The sequence below is a fragment of the Colletotrichum scovillei genome (assembly GCF_011075155.1).
Source record: "Colletotrichum scovillei strain TJNH1 chromosome Unknown Contig00003, whole genome shotgun sequence".
NCBI classification, from domain to species: domain Eukaryota; kingdom Fungi; phylum Ascomycota; class Sordariomycetes; order Glomerellales; family Glomerellaceae; genus Colletotrichum; species Colletotrichum scovillei.
In genome coordinates this window covers 174,936-185,895 of record NW_023336261.1, presented here as the reverse complement: position 1 = coordinate 185,895, position 10,960 = coordinate 174,936, and the positions used below count along the sequence as shown (strand labels likewise).

The window sequence follows — 10,960 nt, the reverse complement described above, 5'->3', positions numbered from 1 at the left end:
AGGGTTGTCAAACAGCAGAAGGGGGCAAAGGTACCGGTACTTGGTGTTTCGGATCTTCCAGTCACAGAACTGCGAAACTTGTCACTTCCCCACTGACCAGAGACGTATTCAATACTTCAGGTAAAAGAGAATTTTGTTCCGTCTCGATGCCAATTCTCGCTGCCCTCCATCTTCGCCCATCCCGAAATCCTATTCTCATCTACAAAACTTATGACTGTTGGCAGCCAGCTCGTAACATTGAATTCTTACTTGCAGGCAGGCCGCAGCATATGTCTCGATTGTGTCCAACTTCCCGGGGTCTCGGTCCCTGAATGCAAATACCCTGGAAATCCCACCCTTCCCGCATCGCATCCTTCAGGCCAGGCCGCCTGCAACCCTGTAAGCGGAGATCCCAAAGTCAATTTCCGATGTTCCCTCTCTTGCAAGCTCCGGTCTGGTCAACGGTTCTTTGTCACGAAGTAGCTGACCTGGTGTCAGAGACAGCGACTTCAGTTTGTGTGTGGCTCTTCGTCTTCGAGGTCGGTAATCCAGAGAAGCATACGGAAACAGTTACGTAGTAGTCAAAGATCAGCTTCGGTACTTGCCCTCACCCATTCCGGTCCAGAGACGACTCATCCTTTGACCCAGCATGGCGGACGTCGTTGGCATTGTGGCAACCAGGCTCTGAGACCTTTGCAATGGGAAATTGGCTGTCACACTCTTATGCAGCCGACAAATGAAGGGCAACATTCCGCCCATCCACCATCACACCTCACCGGTGCCTTACCGCCTGCTCCTCTTGATTGTCCTTCTGCCACTATGCAGTAGAGTACCTACCCGAGTATTGCCATGAAGGTCTCACCTCTACCATGGCGGTGGGCTCCCTTGGCCGAGCGCTGCATTGTCAGGTGCGTCTGAAACACAAAGGCGGCGCGGATAAGCGAGCGCCTGGGAAACTCTTCATCTCAAGACTATATACGTAGTAGACTTTCGGACATGAGAGTGAATCACAGCAATATCCTCCTCGTCAGGGATGCCTTTGTGACTTTTCGCTTCCCCAGATTCTGTCGAACGAAGGTTAGCTAACCTTCATGTTAGATTGGGAGCTTTTCGGGCCAAGTCACGGACTCAGGTACAGAAATTTGAGTGATAGATTGATTGTAGAAAGTAATAGTCCCACTGATGGGCGATATAACAAGCTTCTACGGCGACCTGTGACCGTCGACCGTGAAGCAGCGATGAAGCAGCAATGTTCCATGGTGAAATCGCAAATTCCCATCTGAATTGCGTTTGGGGCACGGGCCATTCACCGTCAAGGTACCGTCGGCTCCGGCGCATCAAGCCCCGGTCTTCCGGAGCTCAAGTTTTTCCTTGCTCCTGCCGATGACGAGACGGAAGGCCCAGTCCATCAAGGTGCCTGTCACGCCAGAATCCCCAGTGATGAGACGAAACCGCCTTGACGTCCCCTCTCAATTCTCCCAGCTTCCTCTCTATATCATTCCTGACGAGAAGTTGACCTTCTTGTCCCCTCGTCGACCGCACATCACCCTCAAGGAGCTGCAAAAATGCCGCCAAAACCCGCCCAATTCGGCAGAATAGGCCTCGTCATTCCGCTCTTCTACCGCGTCTTCTTCCTAGGCATCGAGCCCATCTCTGCTCTTGTCGGTGCCTATTACGCACACGTGCGACCCGACGACTATCTCCAGCTCACTCATGCCGTCTCGAAACCCGAAGTCATTCCCCAAGGAACCTCGATCGTCCTCTCCCAGCTCGCCAACCTATACCTGCTCTTTGCTCTCAATGAAGCCCTCGTTCTTCGCGCCACATCAGACCTGCGCGTCTGGAAGACCGTCCTGTTCGTGCTCCTTGTAGCCGACTTTGGACACTTGTACACAGTTCGAAGCTTGGGGCCAGAGGTGTACTACAACTTTACCAAGTGGAACGCAATCGACTGGGGAAATGTCCCGTTCGTATACTTTGGTGCCTCGATGAGGGTCGCATTTCTGGCCGGCGTCGGATTAAGCGGACGACCGGCACCTGTAAGAAAGCAACAGTAGAGCATGGGGGGAGTTTGCCAAGCTCAAATAGCCTATCCGGCCGGGATGTTGCTTCTGCGCCGGACGACCGCCCGATCATTGCACCGAGCCCGAGTCGCCGATGTTCGGTCCGCACAGAACCGCGACCGAAAGTGAAGGTGTAAGGAGACGAACTGAAGAAAAGGCGCCGTTGGCAAGGGGGGAAGAGGAAATGCTGGCTACCGGAAGAGACATTCCAAACGAAGGCTGGGACAACCCCGAGCCAGTACCGACAAGTTGGACTGGTCACTCACCCGGACGGCGTCACGCATACCTCGATCAGATGCAGCGCGGTGAAAGGATCGAATCAGTACGCAGGACCAGACTAAATGGTTGGCTAGGGACATTTGCACGACACACATGCACTCGGAGACATTTGCCGAGATACAGCGAAGAAGGGAGTTCAGACATCCAATGCAGCGAGGTTGGCCCCTTGACGAAGAATTTTTGGTCTAGGCCAAGCCCGATGTTATCTGTGATCGTGGAGTTCCCATCCGCCGTCAAATGTCGAAGAGGGGATCTCTTCGCGCTGTATGGTGGGATTTTCGGCAGCCGGCCTCGGAAAATCTTCCGGACAATTTTCCTTCCCCAACCCCCGGAGGAGCCACCTCAAATCGAGTGGGTTATGGGGTGCAATTGGCGGGCAATGGTGGGGTATCATCGCGGGGCAGCGCGACACGATGAATGGAGGGCGGGTGAGTGTAAGAAAGTGACGAAGAAGGATGCGAGCTCGACAGGCTTACAGCAGAGAGAATTGAACGGCAATCACGACAATAACCGATTCTGTTTCGAGAAACATGTTCTTTCTTATGCAGTCCCGTTACGAACACAACGATCTGCGACGGACGGGCGGATGAGGGAAGGAAGTCAATGGCGCAAAGTTGTGGAAGAATCGAATGAGAGAGCCATCATTTGCTTCCAACAGGCGCCTAGCCTCGAGCAAGGGTCCCACCCCCATCTAGCTCCCATGGACAGACATTGCGGCGCGACATAAGCCCCTCCTCGACCGAGCTGGGAGGTGCCCCTCACTCAAGGATAGATGTCCTACGCTCTACGCGCAGCGCCGCGACAAACGAGATGGTGGGGGGTTTCGGGAGAAGCTCTGAAAATGGTCAGGGTATTTCATCTGGCGCGGTTCCCTCTGCCCGCCGTGAGCAACTTCCGAATCTTTTTCCTCTTCCTCCTTCTCTTCCTCTTCTCTCGTGCCATTCGATCACTTCCTGAAATCAAATCAAGGTCGTCTCTCAAGAGTAGCCAGACGAATCTACAAGACAGCTCTTCACTCACACTCATCTACCCATCATGTCGATTCCCGAGAAGTTCACCGGCTTCCAGGTCAACAGTGCCGAGACCTGGCAAGACTTCAAGAAGCAGGAGTTTGACCCCAAGCCGTTTGGTGACTACGACGTCGATATCAAGATTGAGTGCTGCGGTGTTTGTGCCAGTGATGTTCACACCATCAAGGGTGACTGGGGTGCTCAGCCCTACCCTCTGGCTGTTGGTCACGGTGAATCCATGTATCTACTGCGTAGTTATGACCTGCTGGCTAATTCCGTTGTGTCCAGAAATCGTTGGCAAGGCTTTGAGAGTCGGCTCCAAGGTCACCAAGATCAAGGAGGGCTCGCGTGTTGGTGTTGGAGCTCAGTCCTACGCCTGCCTCGAGTGCCGTCAGTGCAAGAACGACAACGAGACATACTGCAAGCACCAGCTCGACACCTACGGCTCTACGTTCCCCGACTCCGGCGCCATCTCCCAGGGTGGATACTCCTCCCACGTCCGCACACACGAGCACTGGTACGTGTATTTGCTACCCTCGGAATGAGATGCATGCTAATCAAGTAACAGGGTTTTCCCCATCCCCGAAGCCCTTCCCAGCACCATCGCTGCTCCTATGCTCTGCGCTGGCCTGACAGCTTACAGCCCTCTGATCAGAAACGGATGCGGCCCTGGCAAGAAGGTGGGCATTGTCGGTATTGGCGGCATCGGTCACTTTGGCGTCATGTTCGCCAAGGCTCTGGGTGCTGAGGTCTGGGCCATTTCCCGTTCGCGATCCAAGGAGGCGGACTCCTTGAAGATGGGTGCCGACGGCTATCTGGCGAGCGGCGAGAAGGGTTGGAACGAGCCCCACAAGATGACCTTCGATCTCATTCTCAACACGGCCAACTCATTCGAGGGCTTCGACCTGTCTGCCTACCTCAGCCTTCTCGACGTCCACGGCAAGTGGGTGTCTGTCGGTCTCCCCGGTGGTGGTGGCATCACTGTTCGCAACCAGGACTTCCTCCCCAACGGCTGCTTCATTGGCAGCTCCCACTTGGGTAGCAGACGTGAGACGCTGGAGATGTTGCAGCTTGCTGCTGACAAGGGCATCAAGACGTGGGTGCAGGAGGTTCCCATCAGCGCCGATGGTTTGAGGTCGGCGATGAACGGCATTGAGGATTCCAGTGTCCGCTACAGATACTGCCTGACCAACTATGAGGAGGCATTTGGCCAGTAGGCATGAGGACTGTGTGGGTGTGATGTGAATAGCGAAGCAAAAGAATACCATTTAATGACCATCTACAATTGCATATCATGTGGATCTCTATCTTGGAGGACGCACTTATCAAATTCGTAAAGTATCAAATGTTCCTGCTTCATCATGTGTCAGTGTCACGGCAGAATGCGACCAAATGGAAGAGTTCCGCCATTCTGGGCGCACATTTTCTGGGCGCATTTGTAAGTCATTTCCTTTCATCTTCTTTCGCTGGGTCACTGGCCCGGTGCGATCGCCGGTCATCGGCGACGCAAACAAGGTTCCGCGGGGAGAGACAATGGCCGACAGGGGTCTGAGGAGCTCAGCCATTGCGGCTGTGTGCGGTGACATCCCAAGCCGCCCGAGGAGACCGGGGTCTCGGCAAGGTGACATGACTGATCTGATCGATTGATCTGGGGAAAAACGTCTAGCGTCTTCAATCCAACTTCGTCCATCAACCACATTATTTTGTTTTATCCAAAAGTTGCTCATTCGTTACACTGGGGAATCCGCCGGACGGCAGTGGATGATGCTGTGTTTGGGTTGAAAGGAAACAGAGAGAGAGAAACATTGACATCATGAGCGCTTACCTGGACGCCAGCAATGGCCCGCCGGCGGATGATTCGATGCCCAGCTATGAGGAGGCGGTCGCCGGGGGGTGAGTTTTCTCTGCTTGACATTTACGCACACGATCCGCGACGATTCAACCTCACTCAAGATATGCAATAAGAACTGACCATATTTACAGCGCGCAGCGGAATGCAGTGAGGACACACTCCGTCTCGGGATCAATACAATCCCTCAACCTCCACGACGGCACCCTCCCACCATCAATCCTGCGCCTCAAGCACCTCGGCCGCGCAATCTGCCACAACGGCCCCGTCACTTCCATCGCCGTCAGCCCCAAAGGCTACGTCGCGACCTCGCAAGACAACACGGGCACCGCACTTCCCTCCAGCACCAAGATCTGGGACTTTTCCCAGAAACCCGGCGCCGTGGGCGCGCGCCTCGTGCCGTCGGACATCAGCAACGACGCGCCCGTGGTCGTCTTCAGCCCGGACGGGAAGCTGACGGCCGTGGTGGAGAAGGATGCGGGATGGAAGCGGGAGTGGCGGGTGAAGCTCCGCGCCGGGGAGGAAGGGCGAGGGGTGCGGTGCGCGCTGAACGGTGTCGGGCGTCCCGCGGCGTTTAGCCCTGACGGGAAGAAGTTTGCGGCGGCGGACCCGTTGGGTGTTGTTGTCGTGTTTGAGGCGGCGACGAGTCCGCCGGGGATGCCGCCTACGAAGAAGGTGGCGGGTGTGATGAACCATGCTGCGCCGACACATGTTCTCTTTATGCCGAATGGTGCGGACCTCGTGACGCTGTCGAGGGACGGGACGGTTAGGATATCGGAAGCCAAGACGGGGAGGACGCTACGGCGGATGGAGGTGGATGGGGTTGTGACGGGGACGGGGACGGGAGCGCGGGCGTTGGGGGTATCGCCGGATGGGAGGGTGGTTGTGTCGGTGTGGGCGAGGGCCGTGTATGTGTGGGAGCACGAGGCTGGGCGGGTATCGAGCTGGGAGATGAACAAAGTGCGGAACAACGAAGGGTGGCCGCTGGCGGTGTCACCGGATTGTCGGTTCCTGGCGTGTCGGACAGAGGAGGGGATGGACATCTCGGATGTATACTCTGGACAGGTTCTGGCTGAAGTGACGACCGCGGTGGGGATCGACGGGCTGGTGACGGCGGCGGCCTTTTCGATGGATGGGAAGATGATGGCCGTTGGTAGGCATAGTGGTGTTGTTGATGTGTGGAACTTGGCGCCCTACGAAGGATTGTGAAGGGCCATGATGGGAGTTTGTGTTTTGTCTGGAACTACTTATGACGATGCGGGAGGGGATGTTTTTCTATTGGATTCATATTGGAAATAGCGATGAATCAGGCAAAAGTGTCATCTTGGTCAAAATTTACGGAAAATCAGGGATATTAAGTATACAGATACGTAGTTGGACATATCGAAAACTCATCTGAGGGAGCATGATACGGAGTCTCAACCCCAAGGAATTGATCTCTTGACTTATCACCAGGGCATTTGATTTCATTTGGAAACCTTCAAAGGCGTTTCGCCGAAAATCAGTGCACAAATTGGACTCGCTCATCTATTTTGAATTATGTCGTCTCTTATTGTAGAAGTCAATTGGGGCGGGGTCTCCTAGTTCGGACGAAAACAGTTGGATTATTATCAGCATCTCTAGTCGTTTCTATCATTGAAGGGATGCTGTTCTTATCATGAATGCCACTTGATAGTTCGTCAATCGTCTTGGACAACTAAAAATCGAGAAGAGCTACCAGAACGAATGCGACATGTAAATGAATTTCATATATCGTGCCTGGGCTGCATGTTTAGGTTGAGAGAATAGGAAGGTAAACATACTTCCTGCTTTCGATTAGACTGTAAGCCGTGTGCTCGCGTGACTCTGTCCGCGACCAGCCGAGCACAAACACGTTCAGTGCTATCTGAGCGAACAAAGGTTGCGGAGGTGACGCAGCTTAGGTAGCTTACTGAGTCAACATGTCGAGGTCCTTACCTTACAAGGACAAGACGACAAGGTACATCAATTGATGGAGTCATAAGTCGAGGCATGATGACCAATGTTTGGATATTGAGCCGCCTGCCCCAAAGTCTGTTCACTGCGCCCAACGCTCCCTTCTAATCACGCCTTTGTAGGTATTATGGCATTTGCTGGTTGTAAGATCCGAAGCTGGTATCAATGGCATTTCAACGCGGATATATGCTAAATCTCTGAAGCCGTAATAGAATATAGCGTTTCATTCCACCATGGCTAGCTCACAATGAAACTCATCTCATGATCATGTTCATTCCAGATATTGAATGAGTTGCCTTCGTGAGTGAGTACCTTACATGAGTGAGTGAGTGAGTGAGGATGAGAACTCAGCGATTACGATTGAGAATGGCCCAAGCTTTTCGACCGTGCCCCTCATCCCAAAAGGGGATAGTGCGGGGTCCAAGGCTCGCGCAACATTTCAGAGTCAGTCAGGTAGGTGCGACTCAAAGTTGGCAGTGGCAGTTGCCCTGGGCAGTGGGGGACGTACCTCACCGTGGGCGCAATTGCACACCGTGCTGGGCTGTCTGACTCCTTTCCCCGAGAAAGTCGGCATCTCAAGTTTCCATTCTTTCTTTTCCTCTCTTTCTCCTCTCCGCTTCCTCTCTCGACACACAGCAAACAAACACATCATGGCGCCGAATCCCATTCTGCCCGTCAAGGGCAAGAACAATGTTCTAATTACCTCCGCCCTTCCCTACGTCAACAACGTTCCTCATCTCGGAAACATCATTGGCAGTGTTCTGTCTGCCGATGTCTTTGCGCGGTACTCCCGTGCTCGCGGAAACCCCACCATCTACAGTATGTTGCGACTACCTCTCTCCCTTGAGTGTCTTCCAATGCCCAATCCCGGCTGACCCCTTCTACTACAGTCTGCGGCTCCGACGAGTATGGCACTGCAACCGAGACCAAGGCCCTTGAGGAGGGCGTGACCCCATCCGAGCTGTGCGCAAAGTACCATGCTCTCCACAAGGGCATCTACGACTACTTTGATATCTCGTTCGATATCTTCGGCCGAACCCCGACCGCCCAACAGACCGAGATTGTCCAGGACATCTTTACCAAGCTGTGGAAGAACGGATACATTGAGGAGCGGGAGACCGTCCAGCCTTTCTGCCCTGTCGAGGCCCACCAGTCTTTCCTCGCTGATCGATTTGTCGAGGGTGTCTGCTCTATCTGCGCTTACGATGGTGCTAGAGGCGACCAGTGTGACAAGTGCGGTAACCTTCTCGATCCCCTCGAGCCCGAACCCGAAGCCAACGCTTCTGCCGATGACGATGTTGCTGCCAAGCCCACTGGCTTCTTGATCAAGCCCCGTTGCAAGCTCGACGGAGCTACCCCGGAGAAGCGCAAGACAAAGCACTTGTTCCTCAGACTCGACGCTCTCAAGGACGATCTGGTCAAGTGGTTCAAGGAGTCCAGCAAGAAGGGCGCATGGAGCAACAATGCCGAGCAGATTACCCAAGCCTGGATCGACAAGGGCCTCAAGCCCCGTGGCATCACCAGAGATCTCAAGTGGGGTGTCCCGATCCCGACTCACGAGGTCGGAGAGGACTACGCAAGAAAGGTCTTTTACGTCTGGTTCGACGCCTGCATCGGATACGTCTCCATCACCAAGAACTACACCGACGGCGACAACCTCGAGGGCAAGAACTGGGAGAAGTGGTGGAAGAACCCCGATGACGTGAAGCTGTACCAATTCATGGGCAAGGACAACGTCCAATTCCATACCATCATCTTCCCTGGATCTCAGCTCGGCACGGGTGAGAACTGGACTAAGCTGCACAAGATCTCCACTACCGAGTATCTTAACTACGAGGGTGGCAAGTTCAGCAAGTCGAGAGGTGTTGGTGTCTTTGGCAATCAGGTACAACAGACTGGTGTGCCCGTCGATGTATGGAGATACTACTTGCTGTCTCGCCGCCCCGAGACTTCCGATTCCGAGTTCATGTGGCAGGAGATGGTCGACGGCAACAACAACGAGCTCCTCAAGAACCTCGGCAACTTCTGCCAGAGAGTCAACAAGTTCTGCCAGGCCAAGACCGAAGGCGCAGTTCCCGACTACACCAAATACACTGATGACTACCTGAAGAAGCACATCGACGAGGTCAACACCCTGCTCAAGGAGTACATTAACAACATGGAGGCCACCAAGATGAGGGCTGGCCTTCAAACCATCATGTCTATTTCTGCGTATGCCAACCATTCATCTCCCCCGTTATTTCATGACGTGAGCTAATAACATCGATAGCCTTGGCAACAAGCTGCTCCAGGACAACAAGCTCGACAACAGACTTCTTACTGAGGAGCCTGACCGCTGCGCTGCCGTTGTCGGTCTTGCGCTCAACCAGATCGACCTTTTGGCCTCTCTCGTCGCTCCTTACCTGCCCAACACCTCGACTGCTATCCTCAAGCAGCTCGGCGTTGAGCCCAAGCCGTTCATCCCCGATACCTGGGTCACTGATGCCATCAAGCCCGGTCACAAGCTTGGAACCCCTGAGCATCTCTTCACCCAGATTGCGGCATCCAAGATTGAGGAGTGGAAGGACGCATTTGGCGGGGAGGAAGTCAGGAAGCAAAAGGAGGAGGCGGCGGCCAAGGCCGCTGCTAAGAAGGCGGCAAAGGACGCCGAGAAGGCACGTAAGAAGGCCAAGAAGGAGGCTGAAAAGGCTAAGGCGGCCGGAGCTGGAGCGTCGGTGGAGTCTACCGAGAAGAAGGCCGAGGCTGACCCGGCCATTGAGGCGGTAACAGAGGCCATCTCCAAGACGGACGTCCACACATCGTAGAGTAGAGTAAGACGAGTAGGCGTTTTATGATTATTGGCGTTGTAGAGAGATTATGGTTGCAGCGGATGATTGATGAGTTGATTGCTAGGCATGAGAGATAGATGTCAACCATTGTCTCTGGAAGAATCACAAAGTGTTTCCCTGGTTCATTTGATATTCATCGTCACGCATGTGCTCTGTAGCTTGATTATAGGAGATTACCTCCCTGTTTGTCTTCTAATGCTATAGTCTGTGTATCAAACGGAACGTTGACTGCCTCTATTCTGCTAAATAGTTGCACCTCACTGCTCTGAGGGATCGTTAGGGGGCTTAGTCCGCTGGGTTCCTCTGTTTCTTTGATTAGGTGTATGGTAAGATACCAAATCAAAAACCGCGAAGATGATAGTCACTAAAGATGAAGGAAGTAGGAATCACTTCAACGAGACCAGATTATGGACATTGAGGACATGTGACTGTCGCCTCGTGGAGGTAAAGTGAACTCATAGGGTAAGAAGGTACGACCCAGGCTGTCTCCCTCAGTTCCTTCCATCCCGTCGAATCGAAGTGTACGTATCCCAGGCATACCGTCACCTGAACGGGCACCTCTGCCTCGCTGCTGCCTGACGTGAGGCCATCTACGTACCTATCTTACCTACCACGGTACTTATACCCCCCCAACGTCGAATTCTGTCACCAGCACAGCAGCGCCCGTCTAGGTCGGCGAGGTCAGGTCAAGCTGTGTGCGAGGTGGTCGAATGGTTAAAATAAAAACAAATACTCCCATGAAGTCAGAGTTCGGGTTGACAGAGGGGCGCGCTGTTCGAGTCCGGGCAGGGGCGTGAATTATAAGGTCAGTATTCCCTCTCCATTCCCTCTTTTTCTTTTTCTTTTATGCCCTCTTTAGTAGTTGTTGGGCGTCTGTATTTTCTCCCTTTGTTCGATACGAGCGGCAGATTATTTAATTACTCCTTGACTACGTCTTTCTTGCTGTGCTTATTGCATTCGCTCGCCTGGCGTCTTTAC

General features: G+C 53.7%; 4 protein-coding genes across 4 annotated transcripts; all 4 read left to right on the top strand.

The window, feature by feature from the left end:
• Window positions 1–1,544: 1,544 nt before the first annotated feature.
• Window positions 1,545–2,036, top strand: HER10_EVM0002893 (uncharacterized protein; the record flags this gene model as incomplete). The annotated part of the gene is made up of 1 exon (XM_035472586.1): window positions 1,545–2,036. The coding sequence occupies one exon, from the start codon at window positions 1,545–1,547 to the stop codon at window positions 2,034–2,036; it is 492 nt and encodes a 163-aa protein (XP_035335788.1).
• Window positions 2,037–3,356: 1,320 nt separating this feature from the next.
• On the top strand, window positions 3,357–4,548 carry HER10_EVM0005948 (alcohol dehydrogenase GroES-like domain-containing protein; the record flags this gene model as incomplete). Its single annotated transcript, XM_035475549.1, has 3 exons — window positions 3,357–3,561; window positions 3,620–3,848; window positions 3,900–4,548. The coding sequence occupies 3 exons, from the start codon at window positions 3,357–3,359 to the stop codon at window positions 4,546–4,548; spliced, it is 1,083 nt and encodes a 360-aa protein (XP_035336079.1).
• A 463-nt stretch (window positions 4,549–5,011) lies between these two features.
• Window positions 5,012–6,596, top strand: HER10_EVM0002230 (ribosome assembly protein 4). The gene is made up of 2 exons (XM_035471951.1): window positions 5,012–5,224; window positions 5,315–6,596. Exons 1-2 carry the CDS (start codon window positions 5,145–5,147, stop codon window positions 6,387–6,389), a joined length of 1,155 nt encoding a protein of 384 aa, XP_035335721.1. The 5' UTR covers window positions 5,012–5,144; the 3' UTR covers window positions 6,390–6,596.
• Window positions 6,597–7,720: 1,124 nt separating this feature from the next.
• Window positions 7,721–10,154, top strand: HER10_EVM0010639 (methionyl-tRNA synthetase). Its single transcript, XM_035480092.1, has 3 exons — window positions 7,721–7,973; window positions 8,045–9,365; window positions 9,424–10,154. The coding sequence occupies exons 1-3, from the start codon at window positions 7,805–7,807 to the stop codon at window positions 9,956–9,958; spliced, it is 2,025 nt and encodes a 674-aa protein (XP_035336499.1). The 5' UTR covers window positions 7,721–7,804; the 3' UTR covers window positions 9,959–10,154.
• Window positions 10,155–10,960: the final 806 nt, after the last annotated feature.

Excerpts from the sequence above, each read along its gene's own strand:
- HER10_EVM0002230 (XM_035471951.1), top strand. The coding sequence starts at position 5,145 with ATGAGCGCTTACCTGGACGCCAGCAATGGCCCGCCGGCGGATGATTCG. Across the intron at positions 5,225-5,314 it reads GAGGAGGCGGTCGCCGGGGG|CGCGCAGCGGAATGCAGTGA; the intron begins GTGAGTTTTCTC and ends CCATATTTACAG.
- HER10_EVM0010639 (XM_035480092.1), top strand. The coding sequence starts at position 7,805 with ATGGCGCCGAATCCCATTCTGCCCGTCAAGGGCAAGAACAATGTTCTA. Across the intron at positions 7,974-8,044 it reads CGGAAACCCCACCATCTACA|TCTGCGGCTCCGACGAGTAT; the intron begins GTATGTTGCGAC and ends CTTCTACTACAG. Across the intron at positions 9,366-9,423 it reads ACCATCATGTCTATTTCTGC|CCTTGGCAACAAGCTGCTCC; the intron begins GTATGCCAACCA and ends TAACATCGATAG.